Source organism: Rhinolophus sinicus, linkage group LG06, assembly GCF_036562045.2.
Source record: "Rhinolophus sinicus isolate RSC01 linkage group LG06, ASM3656204v1, whole genome shotgun sequence".
Taxonomy (NCBI): Eukaryota; Metazoa; Chordata; class Mammalia; order Chiroptera; family Rhinolophidae; genus Rhinolophus; species Rhinolophus sinicus.
In genome coordinates this window covers 35,713,882-35,730,090 of record NC_133756.1, presented here as the reverse complement: position 1 = coordinate 35,730,090, position 16,209 = coordinate 35,713,882, and the positions used below count along the sequence as shown (strand labels likewise).

Sequence of the window (16,209 nt, the reverse complement as noted above, 5' to 3'; positions counted from 1 at the left end):
CTTCATACCACACTTTTTTCTCATTAGCCCTCTCCCACTATTAAGTCAATGAATCCAATAGGTTCTACAAAGCGTATCTCAGTTCTATCACCTCTTTCCATTTACACTACCAAAATCTTAGCACCAGATAGCTTAATCTCTTGCTGAGACTACTTTAAACATCTCCTAATTTATAAATCCCTACCTCCACTCTGGCCTTCTTTTGTTTAAAAATGCTTAATGACTTCATATAGGTTATGGAAGAAAAATCTTAAATTCTTAAACTGATCAATAAATCCTGATGATGTGACTCATCGCTATCTCATATTATGCCAATCACCCCTTGCTGTGTAATATCCAACCACACTCGTCTTTTTTCAATGACACTGCCTTCCACCGCACCATCTTCTCCTGACTTAGAGTCTGTGCATATGCTACTGGCCCAGCTGGAATTCTCCTGCTTCCTTTCTTTGCCTGGTTAACCCTTATCATCTTCAGGTCTTATTTAAATATCAGCTCATCAGAAATGCTACTTCTGCATCCAGACACTTTGTTATATTCACTCTCAGTCCATTGGTCTTTTCTTTCTTAGTTCTTGTCATAACTTGAAATTGTATACCCTAGAGTGATTATTTGTTTGATATCTGCCTATCACACTAGACTATAAGCACCATGAAAAACAGGGGTCACATTTGCAGTCAGCCTTGCCTCGCACAGGGCCTGGCACAGAGTAATAGCACAATAACTAATCAGAATGAATGCATGAATACTTGAGTAAAATTTATTAAACTGAGAAAATGTTGTAGGTTCCCATAGATACAGATTTTTTTTTGTCATATTGTCCCAACAATCTGTAGAATGAGAAATACGTATCACTGGTTTCTTTGATTTGTTTAAAAAGAATACAAGAGTACAAGAATAGTATCAGAGTTGTGAGACTTCCAGTATATCAAAATACATGTGCACACAAAATTACAAATTGAGAAAGTCAAAGTGCTTGAAGCCTTTGTATCTTTTAAATATAGCTCTGTTAATTATTATAACTTTAAACTGTCATAAAAGAATACATTTTTATATTAAAATCTAAATTAGAGGCATGTTCATATGTAACATCCCTGTAATTGTGATGACATGAATTGGACATCAGAATTCTACTTTCTCTAGAATTTTGTTCAGTGAATTTGAGAGGAAAGAAAGGTTGGGCTATCTTCGGTAACAAACACCACCCCCCAGCCCCCAATCTTAACACAACAGCACCTTAGATCTTGCTCATGCTACACGTTGAATGCATATGTGCAAGGATGACTTTAGTTGTTCAGGGACCAGGCTGATGGAGGCTCCATCCTGATGCATGCTTCTACAATGGCTATATCAAGGGAAGAGCAAATCACGCACTAGGTCATAAATATTTCTATCAGAAGAGACACGCCTCATTTTTTGCTCCTATTGCATTAGCCAAAGTAAGTTACATGCCACACCTAACTTCAAAGAAGAATGGGGAAGTACAATCCTGTGATGTTCTCATTAAAGGAAGAGAAGAAGAAATTGAGGGGAAACACACTAATGGCTACAAAAGTCCCTGAGAGGCATTCAGAAGCATAAGTGAAACCATTCATTCACACAACATGCATCCCCCCGCCCCCACATTATGTTATGAGCTAGTTTGCTAGGGATACAAAAAGCTAGTGAGCCACTGTGTATGTGCTGGTTTGGGAAACAGCCATTTAAACGATTACATAATGATGCTATGATGCTATGAATATTTACAAATTGAAGCATCTCAGTAAACACCAACCAAAAGTGATCTTTGGATGATCACACAAATCACACAATTTAAAAGTTTGATCATTTTTAAAAAAATGCAATGTGCAGATAATGTATTATAGAATGGTATACTTGAAACCTATATAATTTTATTAACCAATGTCACCCCAATAAATTTAATAAAATTTAAAAAAGGATTGCTTAAAAATGGGATAATCAAGGAACTCTAAAGTTTCATTAAACTATGTTGTATTCTGTATATTTTTCATCTAATTAAGCACTCTAAAGAGAATTTACCAACTTAACAGTGATCTTTACTCAGCTTAAAGATAAATGCTTTCCTTGACTGAAATCCAGAAGAGAGTGAAAAACCCTTTAAGTAGCAACCATAGAGGTTTTTGTTGCCTTCTTTTTCAGTGCAAGTACTAGAAGCTATTAATGTTACTTTTTGTAACATGAGCCCATCACACTGTAATTCTTGACTCTCAATAAAATGTTTTACCTTTTATATCAAAAACATACTATTTTATCCATTGTTAAACAATAACAAAAACAAGTGACATTTAAGACAAGAAAACGTTCATCTATTTTCCTAGAATCCAAATCAACTTTCTTTTTTCTGCACTCCTATGTATTTTTCACACATAATCATACAAATAAATTCCACCAGGAAAAGGGGGAGAAGTTAAGAACATACTAGATTCTAGAAATCATGGATAACTTTACACATGCAAAGAAGAAATGTGCCCTTGAGGTTTGGGGCTGTCCTGGTCACATACAGAGCCAAAGGAGTGATAACTGACTCCCTAAGACTGATTACAAAGAGATTGACATGTTATTCCCTTAGCAGTCACCATAAAACCATGTTTTCCGGGCTGAATGTATGCTAATTAATAAATGGTAGAGAAGATATGTACTTTGCCAACTACTACAGTAGACAAGTGCCTTTGGTTTGGCTCAGGGAGAATTTTCAGGGTACATAAAGGGACAAAGAGCTTGACATATGTACTATTATATTTAGAAAAAACAGATGTTAAACACTGCTTATACACACCCTTGTTCTAACTTTTTTACTCAGCAGCACATTTTAGACTTTAAGTTAAATGCAACCTCAATTTTACCCATTGTCTTCCTATTTTCCAATATATTTTCGTAAATGAGCATTTGCCCCATTTCAATATAGACTGTGATCCTGGTAATCCATGTATTTATTAACTATTAATAAAGCTTATTTTTCTTATGATTTTTGTATAGAAAATCAACATGCCTTGCAGTTCTGGTAGTTTCTTCCTATGCCAATGTATAAAAATACATCACCTTTGCACCTCTCCTCCCTTGTTCATATCATACTTTGGTGGCCACTGTGTTTGAGTCTCAGCAGCTTGATTTTTGTCTGCAGGAAGCTACCTTAGATATGTCAAGGTACAAAAAGCCGGCAAGCAAGCAGGTAAACAAGCAAGCAAGAAAGGAAGCAAGGAAGGAAGAAAACACAAAGCACCCTTAACTACTTATACATCTAAATCTCATTTATATATAACAAATTAGATATTTTGAAAGATAAAACAGTATTATTATGGAAGTAATTCAAAGCCTCACTGGTAAAGGTTGACAGTTTGTCTTATCTTTAACACTTAGTCTTAGGACATCGAGATTTTGTCATGTGAAATGGTGTGTGGGATCAGATTCACAGATACAGAAATATGTTCCGTTCTATCACACCCACGAGTCCCAGAAAAGTACACTGAAAACTGGCATGAATAGGAATGCTTCTACAAATGAAACGGGTAGCTAATGTGCTGATATGTAATGGATTGATTTAGTCACCATGATTTTGTTTTATTTATTTTTTTCAATTTTAAATATTATTGCTGTACTAAACATTTAAATTTTCCTTTTAAAGAGGGCTATTATGTGTGACTATGTAGATATATCTTGTTAAATCAATACTTTTGTTTGTAAATATTTCTATATGTCATTGTTTATAAACCAAATGCATAGTTTAAGAAAAGTACATAGTTTCAAAAATGCTTTATAATTATTGCTAATATGTTTTAATAGTTAGGGCAAAAATATCCTGCCCTAAGTTACGCAGTAATCGAAGCTTCTAGATAGAGTGGACTCAGAATAGGGGCTTTAGAAAAAACTAATATTAAATGAGAAACATTTATTTCAAATTTGTCTCATGAAAGCAGAGATAAATGAGTGATAACAGACAGGTATATAAACAGATATTTAGTAGTAAGAGGGAACTTATTATTTCAAAGCACACTTCAAAATGTAACTTTGTAATGCAAAAACAAAGTAAAAGAAATTAGTATGTTTCACAGAGTCCAACTGTATCATATTTTATTTTCTTGATTAGTATGTTTCCCTAATTAATATTTGAGGCAATATTTCATAGAAAAGCATAAGTTTAAATCATTTTTGGTTTTTTGTATGAAAACTCATTAATTTTTAATGCAATTAGTAAATTTAAAAGAGAATTCATTTATCTGAAATGAATTGAACAGTTCTCCATCATCTAGTTAGTCATTTAGTTGGCGTTATGCTAAAAAGATCAATAATTTAAAAGAACACTCATTTTCATTAAAAAGGGTATAGTATCCAAATTTAAGATGCTTTAATATTAGTGAAATTAATTCCATACTTCTTAAAGGTATCTTTTTAAAACTAGAATCTGTAATAGCTGTTAAATTTATAGCATTAAACTGCTTAGACAGTCAAATCAAAGTGGAAAGATAAGGCAACCATCCAAAAAACTTAAGTCAAATAAAAACTCAGGCCAAAATTCAGGCCAAAAATGAAATGAGAAAGAAATGTATTTTGGGTGGGGTCATCATATTGGCTGGCTTCATTAACTCGATTTATTGGATGAAGGATATTTTTCCTATTTCCCTTTGCTCAGGTGCAAAGGACTCCAATAGTTTCAAGGGTGTGGTTTTACTGGTAAAGGTTGGGAGCCAAGAGATCTCTTTCGATTTCTATTTCTCTCACTAACAGTTGTATGACCTCGAGCAAGAAAGTAAGCTTAGCTGAGCTCAGTTTCCTCTTTTGTAAAATCAGACCCTCTCAATTCCTTTCCATCTCTGAAATGTTATGAACTCTTGAAATAATGAGATTACGGCTGTGTGTGTGTGTGTGTGTGTGTGTGTGTGTGTGTGTGTGTGTGTGTTATAATAAAACAGAGCAATTATAGCTGTGTGGGCAGTGTGTAGATGCCTAATGTTCAACAATATGGTATTACCCTAAGGACATTGCTAATATTTAACAATCACTGGAAGTTTAAATAGGTATTTGATTTAATTACAATAGCTCTTATAATTGTCTTAAGAAATTAATCACACTTGAAGTAGAAAAGAAAATTTTTTCATGTCTTGAATGACACTGACTCAGAATAACACTGAGTAAATATTCAGTGTGATATCAGTGCTCAGAATATGTGGTCTGGGGTACATCTCCGTTCTATGTGACTGTAAGATGCCTACTCAGGGTAAGAAGTACAATGGTGAATTCACTATATGCAGAATATTTAAGCAGTTACAGCCGTGTTTCCCCAAAAACAAGACCTAGCGAGACCATCAGCTCTAATGCGTCTTTTGGAGCAAAAATTAATATAAGACCCAGTCTTATATTATATTATAGTAAAATAACACCGGGTCTTATACTAATTTTTGCTCCATGGGACGCATTAGAGCTGATGGTGCAGCTAGGTCTTATTTTGGGGGAAACATGGTTCTCAAGAAGCCTAAAATTATTTTAGTTACACGATATGTGTCACATTAGTTCTAAAATTCAGCTGACACATTTTAGCTTTGTGTCCATTACTCACATTTTTAGTGCAACAAATGTCTTCATAACACTTAGGCACTGTTTCAATAAGGTTTATTTCTTGCCTTTCCTTCTATTACCAGATAATTTGATAATGTATCCAGCCATCCATAAAATTTGTTTCCACTACACAAAAGTATCTTTATCTGTCTCAATATCATAATAGCTTATATAGCTATAATATTTTTTCTTGGTGAATTAAATCAAACAGATCTTTTTCAACTGTTTTTTCCCATCTTTTACTCTGCTAGTTCTGTATTTCACAGTACCACTTTCTTTTCTTTCTCCCTTTGAAAATCTCATAATGATAGTGAGATTTATCATCATCACTTAAACTATCAGTATTTTTCTTTTCAGGTCAGCTACCTCTTCCCTAAAATTGGAACCCACAGCTCCTCACTTGTTTTCATACTACTTTACCTCTTGAATGGCACAAAATTTAATTCTGTCTGATCACATACCCCCCCCCACACACACATATTCTACAATTCTCTTTCTTTTAAATTAAAAAATTTGTTATGCTACTACCCTGGACATGGTATCACTATCTTCTGATGTTAAACATGCTCTCGGCCTTACTGAACTTTATATAGAGCAAAAATATTCTGGAACAACTGAAGAAACCACATCTTTAAGAAGCCAGTAAATTAATTATTTAAACAATGTAAGCATCTATTCTATTGTTAAAATATTTAAACAGATCATGTCAATGCTGATGTAAATTTCAATATGTTATTTCTGGTAACTACTGTTCCTTTCATGTGTATTAAATAAAATAATATTTTGTATAGAGATTTTAAGTAATTTATCAAGCAGTGAACGATGTAATGAAAGTGACTGTATGCAGGAAATCCTTTGGGTTATTAAATTCACTTAATAATGTTCCATATGTCATTGAATGACAAATGATAATTTTTCTATTATCATTAATAATTTAAATAGAACATATGATAACTCTTCAGAGAGGCCTAGGTATCAAATATGTCATCATAGTTGCAAACTAGACATGAGAGCTGTTGACTCAAAATGTGCTTTATTGAAAGCTTCCTTTATGTACTTTTATATGACAGATTATAATAGCTTATTAAATGTTCCTGTTGTGAATTAATTATGCCAGGAATATAAGTACCACTATCTTCTCTACCAACATCAAATGATGGTCAAAAAAGTAATATGGTGTATTATTGCCAAACACATATATCACTTTGAAAAGCTGGTTCAAAATGTTCATTTTTCTTTATTCATTAGGAAATAGTTCTATGAGATACAGATTTCAGTCATTCAACAAGCACCGAGTTATGCCTACAAAGGAGAGGGCATGGTACAGGGAAAAAGGTACAAGAGCCAAATCTGGGTTTAAATCTTTTTCACTTTCTAGCAATGTAACATGGGCTTGACACTTGTTGTCTTTGACCTCAGTTTTTAATCTTTCACATGGTGAGAATAATGCTTATTACAGAATTACTTTGAAGTAAAGCACCTGACTCATGGTAGATGTTTAGTAACAGATAGCTGTCATTATGAGTACAGTTCATGCACTGTGATAAGGAAAGCAAGATGACAAGGGATGGTTCCTGATCACAAGAGCTCATGGATTTCTGCGCATAATCACCTAATGCCAAGACAGGGAATATATATATATATATATATATATATATATATATATATATATATATATATATATATGTACATATATGGTATTTAAATGGCATACCTTAAAAAATACACTATGACATCATTATACACAAGCACATATTCACTCACACACACACACACACACACACACTACTAAAGGAAAACTGATTTGCCCCAAAAAGTTTATGTTGCACTCTTGTAAAATGTCCAAACCATTTTCCACGTATCACTTTGTCTTATTATTTGCTATGCATTACAATTATAAATGAGCAATGATATATTACCTCTGTTTTACAGCATTAAGGAGGCTGATTTATATTAGCTAAAATTACATGTTATTCTGCAAATTTACATGACTGACTAGACTCATCCAAAAAAGAATGTGGATGATGATCTACAAAGCATTCATTGTTACTGGAGAAAAAAACAAAACTCCAAACAATGTCTTTTTTGATGGTGTAGTTGTTATAATTGTTATACTCCATGAATAGCATATATTCTTTAAATAAAGAATTTTCCAAAAGTTATGAAATAATTTATGTGAAGGAAGAAAATATAAAAAGAATCTATAAATAACTCAGATGGTCATTTATCACTAATTGGTTACTCCATGTACTCTATTCATCTGGATATGGAATGAAGTTATGATATTACAAAATGTGTGATCTTCCTTATATTGAGGCCACAGTCCTCAGAAGATAAAATTATAGTTTAAATACATATAATTTTGATACATCAATTAAAATATAACTTATCTTCAAATTTTGAACTGTTCTAAAAAGTGGACATTATAAGTCATGATTAAAGAAACCAGGTTTTTATATCAAATATTACCATGTACTATAAACTGAAAAAAAGAGAGATCTAAGAAATATCCCTGGGAATTAACACCATGTGGATAATATAGCTGTTTAATGACTTTCATGAGTGATAAATAGTCATAGTGATATTAACTATATCTTCTTCACAATTTTTTAAAATCCAAAACAAATCAAAATATAGACACAGAGAAACACTTAAGCTATGTTCTATATTTCATAGAGGAAGCAGAAAAATTAAAAGCTTAAAAAAGAAAGTGAGATGATATTTTAATTAAGAACATTTGAATGTCAGCCTAAAGCGGTGCTAAAATTCTGAATAAAACATGGCTACTGTAATTGGACCAGGTTTATTTCTTTAAGAAGTTGTTTCTAATTCTGAAGCTGCATATGTGCAGGCACACGTGATAGAGAATGTAAGGGTTGCCATGGTAAGTGTACATCTTTTCTTGGACAGTCAAGTATAAAAATAAAATGTATAAAGAACTCTCACTTCATAATATGTCATGAAAATTGACTCTGCCTTCCCTAACACAACAAATTAGCATGATGCAATGCAGCATAGGGTAGAAATAGCCCACATTTAAAAAACTTCAGCCCATTAAGATGGCTTATAAAACATGGATTGAAAAATGAAATAAGAAGTCTCCAAGTCAGGTAAGCATAAATGCACGGTCTAGAACAAGTTCGACCTCCATTAAATTAATAAATAATCACAACTCAGGACATTCCACAGGCTTGAGACCTCTTCCCAGGAGTCCAAGTGCATACACAGCTAGCTAAACGCCATCCTCAATATACTTTAGTCCTATGACTGTCATTTTTAAGGAAAAATAAAATCATTCTTACATCTGTACTTTATCATTCCTTCCCGTATCAGACAAGCGGGGATTTGACTCTGCTCTACTGCCTTTTGCAAAAATATCTCGTGGTGGTTCTCTTAGAGTCTGTGAAGTCAGCTCAAAGACGCCTGGCTGGAGGCGTGACACTTGGACTGGGGAGGTGGCAGAATCTGTCGCGAATCGCCGCAGATTCTGTGGCGCTGGAGAACCCACGTGTGCAGAGGCTGGAGAGAACTTTTCCGCCACGTCTCCCAGAAGGAATGCCTCATTTTCAAATAGGGGGCTGGCGGGGTTGAGGGACTGGATGAGAGTTAGGTAGTCAAAGAGGTGAGATGGGCGGCAGAGGAGAAGGCTCAAGTCCTTCACAGGTATCAATCTACCTGTGCTTCTCTAGTCGCTATCTCCTAATACACACACACCCCTCGCCCACCCCGTCAACTTGAATATTTCCCCCTCTTATAGGAGGCCGTAAGTAAGCGGGATGCTGAGCATCTCATAGGCTCAGCCTGGAACAAAGAAAATCGAGTTCCTAATACTGTATCTCTCCGGTTGGAGAGATCACGTGTCCTGCTTTCGCTGGAATGCACTCTTCTCGCCCACGCTGTAAAATCTCTATTGTGCTTAGAAATTTTGCCCAGGTGAAAAATATGCTCACATATAAATTGCTTTTCATCTATCAAGAGCCACATTTCCACGTATACCCGTAAGCATATTTACGTGCTGACCTAGTTACCAATGCAGGTGAATTCGATGTGTCGAAAGTGTGCTGTGAAAGTAATCAAAAAAGAGCAGGTGGAGGATCTTTACGTCTCACTGCGCCTCCCCCACCCCCATTTTCTAATTCCCTTTGAAGGAGAACTTCGAAAGGTACGTGGGAGTCGTGGGCGTCGCAGATGGTTCCTTTCTGCAGCCGGTTCCTGGGAGTTGTGAAAGTGACCCCTTCCCTTCTCTGCCTGGCGCTGCATCCTCTCGCCCAGCCCGCTGGCTTTGTCACTTGGTGGGGAGGAGACAGTGAGGGAGAGGGCGGAGGCGGGTCTTTTATTCAGCCCTGATGGCCACGAAGTAGTATAATGAAGCAATGTTGCAGCCATCTCCGCTATTATGAAGTCGCACTATTTTGAAAGGCATTCTTTCTGGACGACCCCGTGTCCTCACCCCCGTTCTTGACTCTGCAAACCCCTAAGACTAGAGACCTTCGGAAGCCAGTCTAATTGTTCACGAGCCAGGGTGCCATGATTACCGTAATGCTAATGCTCTTCCCTCCCTCTTTCCACGTTGGACCCAAAACTAGTCCTGCATCCTTAACGACTCTAAGAGGAGGACACACAATGCTGAAGGGGGCTCAGCAATGGGATTGGGAACAGTGACGGCTCAGCAGCTTCGCCAGGGAACACAAAGGAGATGTGGGCAGGGGTTGTCTAGTTTAGAGCGAGGGAGGCATGGTTCTGCCTGACTCCCAGGGAAAGCTTTCAGTCCATCGCTCCCCACTTCTTTCTGTCCTCCAGTCTGTCATACTCCTGTTGCCCTCCACCCCCAAACCCCACCCTTTCCCTTCAATCCCCAATGGCATAAAGATCTCCTAATTTTATTTTTCAGACAAACAGACATCAAACAGTAATACTACACCTTCCAAGATAAAGGGACAAATTCGACCCGCCACAAGTGTGTGTGTGTGTGTGTGTGTGTGTGTGTGTGTGTGTGTGTATCAAAAGAGCACTTCACCCTTAGACACCTCCGGGAAAAAAGCTGACTGGAGATACCTATGATAATAAAGAGCTAAGATTAACCTCAGCTCGACCACTGGTCTCAGCACCAGCGCCCAGCACTCGCTCTTTCTTTACCTTTCCTTTTTGCAGTATGGAACCCTTTAGGGTCTCCTGCCGGCCCAGGCCACTCAGTACTCCCATGCAGCCACACAACTAGCACCCCATTTCCAAATGCCCCGCAACCTACCACATCCCACCGCCTCCGCGGGCCACCGCGCGAGCAGCTCCCTGAGAGCGCTGAAGGCTCCTGTCCTCCCACCCCCGCACCCCTCCGCCTCTTGGGTCCCACACCTTCGGGGCTCGCTGTCACGGCGGACACAAGCGGGGTGCCCCCCCACACCCCCGTTGGCCACGGAACTAGAGTGTCCTACTCACATTGCCCGCAAGAGAAACTGCCCATGAGGTTCCAGAGAGGGTGAATCGTGCAGCTGCCAAGGGTTATTCCTTAAAGTATTGGTGGTCCGCAGTGGACACGAGGGTCCTCGGAGGAGGTAGAGAGGAGGGGTGGAGTAGAAAGAGGATGAGGAGAAGGGATTCCAGGCAGGTGCCACGTTAGACCATGATGCCGGTGCCCTTCAGGTGGACGGCTGGAGAGGTTCCGGCGGGAAGCGGCTGAGGGGAAGCCCGAAGCGCTGGCGGGGGTGGCAGGAGCGCATCCACTCCCCAACCTCCGCCTGCCTGCCGTGCGCGTGGCGCTAGCGACCGCAGCAGCAGCGGCGGTGGCGGAGGCGCAGCTCCCTCCCCACCCCCAGAAGGCTCCACAGACAATAAATCCTGGGCGGAGAAGAGATGAGCAGAAAAGGCGAATCGTGCACCCAACTCTGGAACACCCCCTGCCCGCTGCCGCGCCTCTGCTGGGCGAGGATCCCTGGGGACCCGGGTGCAGTGGGCGGCTCCGAGGCACTGTGCGCTCCCGCGGCTGCAGGCGACAGCGGTGGCCCGAGTAGGCAGCTGCAGGTCCCTCCGGCGAGAACCCGCTGCCCAGGGGCTGGGTATTCGTGGCTTCAAGCCTGGGGTTCGCCCGGTGTGGGGTCCTCCTCGGTGCAGTGGCTCGGCGCACAGGTGCCAGGATTGGCAGGCGAGGAGGCGCTGCTCTTGGCTGTGTCTCCCCGCTCTCCCCGCCCCCTCTCTTTTTTCCCACCCCCTCTTCCGACGACACGAGCTGCAGCTGCTTCAAAGTGTGAAAAATGTCAAGGATATTTTACAGCGACAGAAGGGGGTGACCACGTTCACAGCCCTCGGCCCCTTTTGGAGATTCTCGCTTGCGCCTCTGACCTCTGCTGGGGCTCTCTCAAATTGTGAGAGAGAAAAATCCCAGTCCGGTGGAGAATTGAAATGCTCGCCTTCTCGCGGCTCCGTCACAGGCTGCTTTTAGAGAACGGGACAACAGGCGGAGCTCCCTGGGTTCCTTCTGTCGTCCCCCGTGAGCGAGGCAGGTGCTGGAGTGGAGGCAAGGCGCCCCGCAGCGCGCACCGCCGGCTCCTCCCGCTCCTCCCGCTGCGAGACCGGCCCGGGGCGCTAGCGCAGCTCAGGGTCCTGCAGCGCCGGCGCCTCGGCGGCAGAAGCGGCTCCCGGCCTCTGAGCCTGCCTGAGCGCCCCTGCTCCCGCACCAGCTCAGTGACGCTGAGCTCGTGGCTCCGCAGGCTGCTGCTCCTGCTATCTCAGCAAAGGGGCGGCCAGGAGCGCCTCCTCGGGGTTTCCTCTCCCTCCCGCCTTTCCTGCTGCAGGTTGTTGGCTGCCAAGGAGAGAAGTCTCTGCTTGCGGGTCGGTCGCTTCACACCAGTCAAGAAACCTTTCTGTCTGCTCTTACGTTCCCTCCTCTTTTGGGGGCCAAGGTTGCAACCCTGGGAATGCGCAAGAAGAGAAGGGGTTTTGCAACTACCCTTCAGGCTTTCACCGCTGCTGCTCCTCCTGTCACGAACACATTCTTACAAACTCAGGTACTCCCTCACATAGAGGCACACACACAGACACTTTATTCTCACTTCTTTTTAAACTCTCATAAGCAGCAATTTGTTAAACATATTGATGAAGCTAGTGCTATATTTAGACTTCTCTTTTATGCTCTAAACCCATCTGCTGAATTCTCTCTTTGAAAATGGCTTTATTATCCTGGAATCATTCTTTTGTGGAATATAGGCCATAGGTTTGCTTCCAGATTAGGGGAGAGAAAGAATCTTCCCATTAGTTCTGTACATTGCTAATACAGTCAGACTGCAGGGCACTCAACTACCACTCTGAGGTGGCTGTAAGCTTACAATTTACTAAAAAGAAAAGGCACGTACTTATATTCTTAGATTTGCAATGCTAAAATCTTCAAGGTCAAAAATCATCTTTTCTGGCTGCTAGGGATTTTCTAGGAAAACACTTTGGAGACTGCAGCGTACCAAGAATGAGGATTGTTTTCCACTTTATCTGGGCCATGAAGGTGGGCTGACTTTTAAGGGCAGCTTCCCAGTATTTCATATGATTTTCGTAGAAGGAAAAAGGAATGAGAGTATCTTTTGAAAAGCCAGATCATTTTAAAATGTATTATAAAACCACCAAGAAAGGGTTCTGAAATCGCAAGGAGATGAAAAAATTAAAAGACAAAATTTTGAATTGACCTCTGTGGAGCTCTATTTTTTCACCCATACTTTTGACCTTGTAAATATTTTGCCACCTCTCTGTGTCTCAGCTGGATGGAGTGATGTGAAACATTTTAGGTACTGATTGAATATCTAACATATAACTTAACACAACAATTATACAATTGTAGCAATCCTTTGTAGGCTTCCAGTTGTTTTGAATACAATGTACACAGAACTTTCACATATATCCTTTCACTTAATCCTGTCCTAAAATTATTTGGTGAATAATGTTATCCTTACTTATAGGAAGGGCACAAAGGCTCATCTTAGAAAGGTACCCAGTTGCCCTGCAATTGAACTCAGAATTTCTTATTTTAACAGCAGGATTTATTCACTTGAACCAAAATATTTGACAAAAATTGTATTTAATATCACAGCCAATTATGAGTAACTGCAGATCCTTGCAAACAGGCAACAGACCTACTAATAATGATTTTATCTCTTGTGTTAGCTAATTGGAATTGTTTTCCAAAGTGAAAATGAACTTGTTTCTGTCCAATGGTGAGAAAGACATTTTTGGAACCCCAAATTAAAAATTGATGATGCTCCTATGATATATATTTAAACCACATAATCTCCTTTACCCTTTATCTTATCCTAGAACCATGATTTCAGGCCATAAAGATCCAAATAGATAAAATATTTTAAATATGTGCAGATGTGATGTAGTGCTTATGGGTGTTAACAAACATGATTTTAGCATTAAAAAAAAAGAAGGGAGAAGAGTATTCTCTGTAGAATAGGCTTTGGCTATAATGGTCCTTTTCTTTTTCTCTAAGATTTATGAATCTTGAACAAAATATGGCCACCTTCACTATTTAAACAATGAGGCATATTGAAGAGATTTCAACGATTTCATAGAATTATGGGACAATTGAAATGCAAATGCAGATGCTGTCTTTAAATTCCAAGTTGCCCTGTCATCAACCCTCTGGAAACATAGACGGCTGTCTGAAGTTTGAAGAAAGAAGAATGCTAAATATCCTTAGGCTGTCTGTCATTCAAGCAGAGCTCCAATAATAAAAACAGTAGCAACTTTAAAAATCAGATCAAGGCAGTTTTAACAGATTAACTGTTCAGATTACATCTATGAATAACTAGACATTAAGCCTATAAAATTCTGTAAATTGCTAATCAATTCCTTTGACTCCACTACTAAAATTTTTGAAATGATAATCTGTTCCTAGGGCAAGTAAAACTAACCTTATTTGAAAATAAAGACATACAGTGATATTGAAGAATTAGATGCCAACTATCTTTCTAATATTTCTCTTTGAAGGCCTGAAATGTCACCTCTGTCTTAGAAGATTTTCTCATTGACAATTCCTGATTAAAATAAAACTATTTATAGAAAGCACAACACTTTTAGTTTTACCAATTGTTAATATCCTAACAGGATTGGCTTAATTAAATATTAGTCCTTGGGGAACTAGAAAACATTGTCATATTTGGATGTATGGAGATACACCTCTGAAGAGCTCGTAGCTGTTAGAGCTTGGTAGGACAGGATCAGTATTAGTAGGATACTGTAAGGGTAGGAAGTGCTGTGTTGTTATGGTTAGATTTTGAAAAGTAGGGGAGAAGCTCTCAATAGGAAGTAAATTTCATTATGATTTTTCTTAAATTTTGTTAGATGGCCTTTACCGTAAAACTAATCTCTCAGATTAAAAATCTGTTCTAGCTAAAGAAAATGCCTGTTTCTTTGGGTTTAATTTGTTTGGATCATTAACTTTTATTTTTAAACATTAACTTGCATATTAAGATACACAAAATAGAATGAATACTGATGTACCCACCATGTGCCTTAAGAAGGAAAGACTCCTATGGTTCTATTTCTGCTCCCCTTACCCCCCCAGAGGTAACATCATTCTTAAATTTTGCGTTTATTTGTATATTAATACCTTTATAAGTCTCATGCACTTTTACTGCTAACAATCTTTCTGTATCACTTTAGAAATTTAACCCATACACAAATGATATAACACAGCATGTATTTTTTCACAACTTACTTTTGATTTTAAAAAACCAACCTTTGTTTGTGAAAATTATGATGTGTTTCACTCTGGTTCACTAATTTTTACTGCTATGTGATAGTTGATTGTATGAATTTATCATATTCACATTCAGATCACAATTTTTGCTTTTATAAGTATAGTAATACTGTTATGAACATGTTTGTTTATATCTCTTTATGTATGTCTATGAGAGTTTTTCTAGTTTATATATCACCTAGGAGTGTATCTCTTGGGTTGTAAAGTGTATTTAATATCAAATTATTTTCAAACAGTTTATATTCCTACACAAATTTATAAGTTTTCCTTGATCAACATCCTAGCAGTTTTGGTATTAGCAGACATTTTCATATTGTCCAGTCTGAGGGATGTGAAATGGTATTTCATTGTGGTTTAAATGCATATTTTCATGCTTACTTGTGAGATTGACCACCTTTCCAAAAGTTTATTAACAATTCAAACTTGCAGTATGAATTGCTTGGTTTATACATTTTGCTCATTTTTTAATTGTGTTTTCTCTCTGTGTGTGTGTGTGTGTGTGTGTGTGTGTGTGTATCTGTGTATGTGTCCCAGATTCTAATCCACTGTCCATTATAACTCATCTTTAGTTTTCACTCTCAATATTGTGTATTTTTTATGAAAAGAAGCTTTAATTTAACATTATCAACTTTATCAGTACATTCCTTTATGATATGTGCTTTGTATTTTGTTTAAGAAAACATTACTACCTTGAGATTATAAATATATTTTTCTATATTGTATTCTAAATGCTTTGTAATTTTTTTTTTTAACCATTTGGACTTTAAATTGTCTGAACTTGATTTTGTGTATGGTGTGAGGTAAGGGATTAATTTTTCTTTGTGTTTTCACTTTTTTCCTCATGAGATAACTGATTATATGTACTAATGCCTCCTCACATACCAGCTCATTGATGA

At 38.4% G+C, this 16,209-nt stretch overlaps 1 protein-coding gene across 11 annotated transcripts in view; it reads right to left on the bottom strand.

Annotated features, from left to right (window-relative positions):
* The window catches only part of LRRC7 (leucine rich repeat containing 7), a 474,513-nt gene extending 462,683 nt beyond the window's left edge, over positions 1–11,830 (bottom strand). For 10 of the 11 annotated variants that reach the window (XR_012497277.1, XM_074334934.1, XM_074334935.1 and 7 more), the window contains exon 1: positions 11,008–11,830. Coding sequence is in view for 7 of the 11 variants with exons in the window: in XM_074334932.1 (XP_074191033.1) it covers positions 11,008–11,009 (2 nt within the window). In the remaining 4 variants the exon portion in view is untranslated. Of the gene's footprint in view, positions 1–8,873; positions 9,002–11,007 lie in introns of those variants that run through there. The other variant, XM_074334933.1, reaches the window with a different exon arrangement.
* Between the last annotated feature and the right edge of the window lie 4,379 nt (positions 11,831–16,209).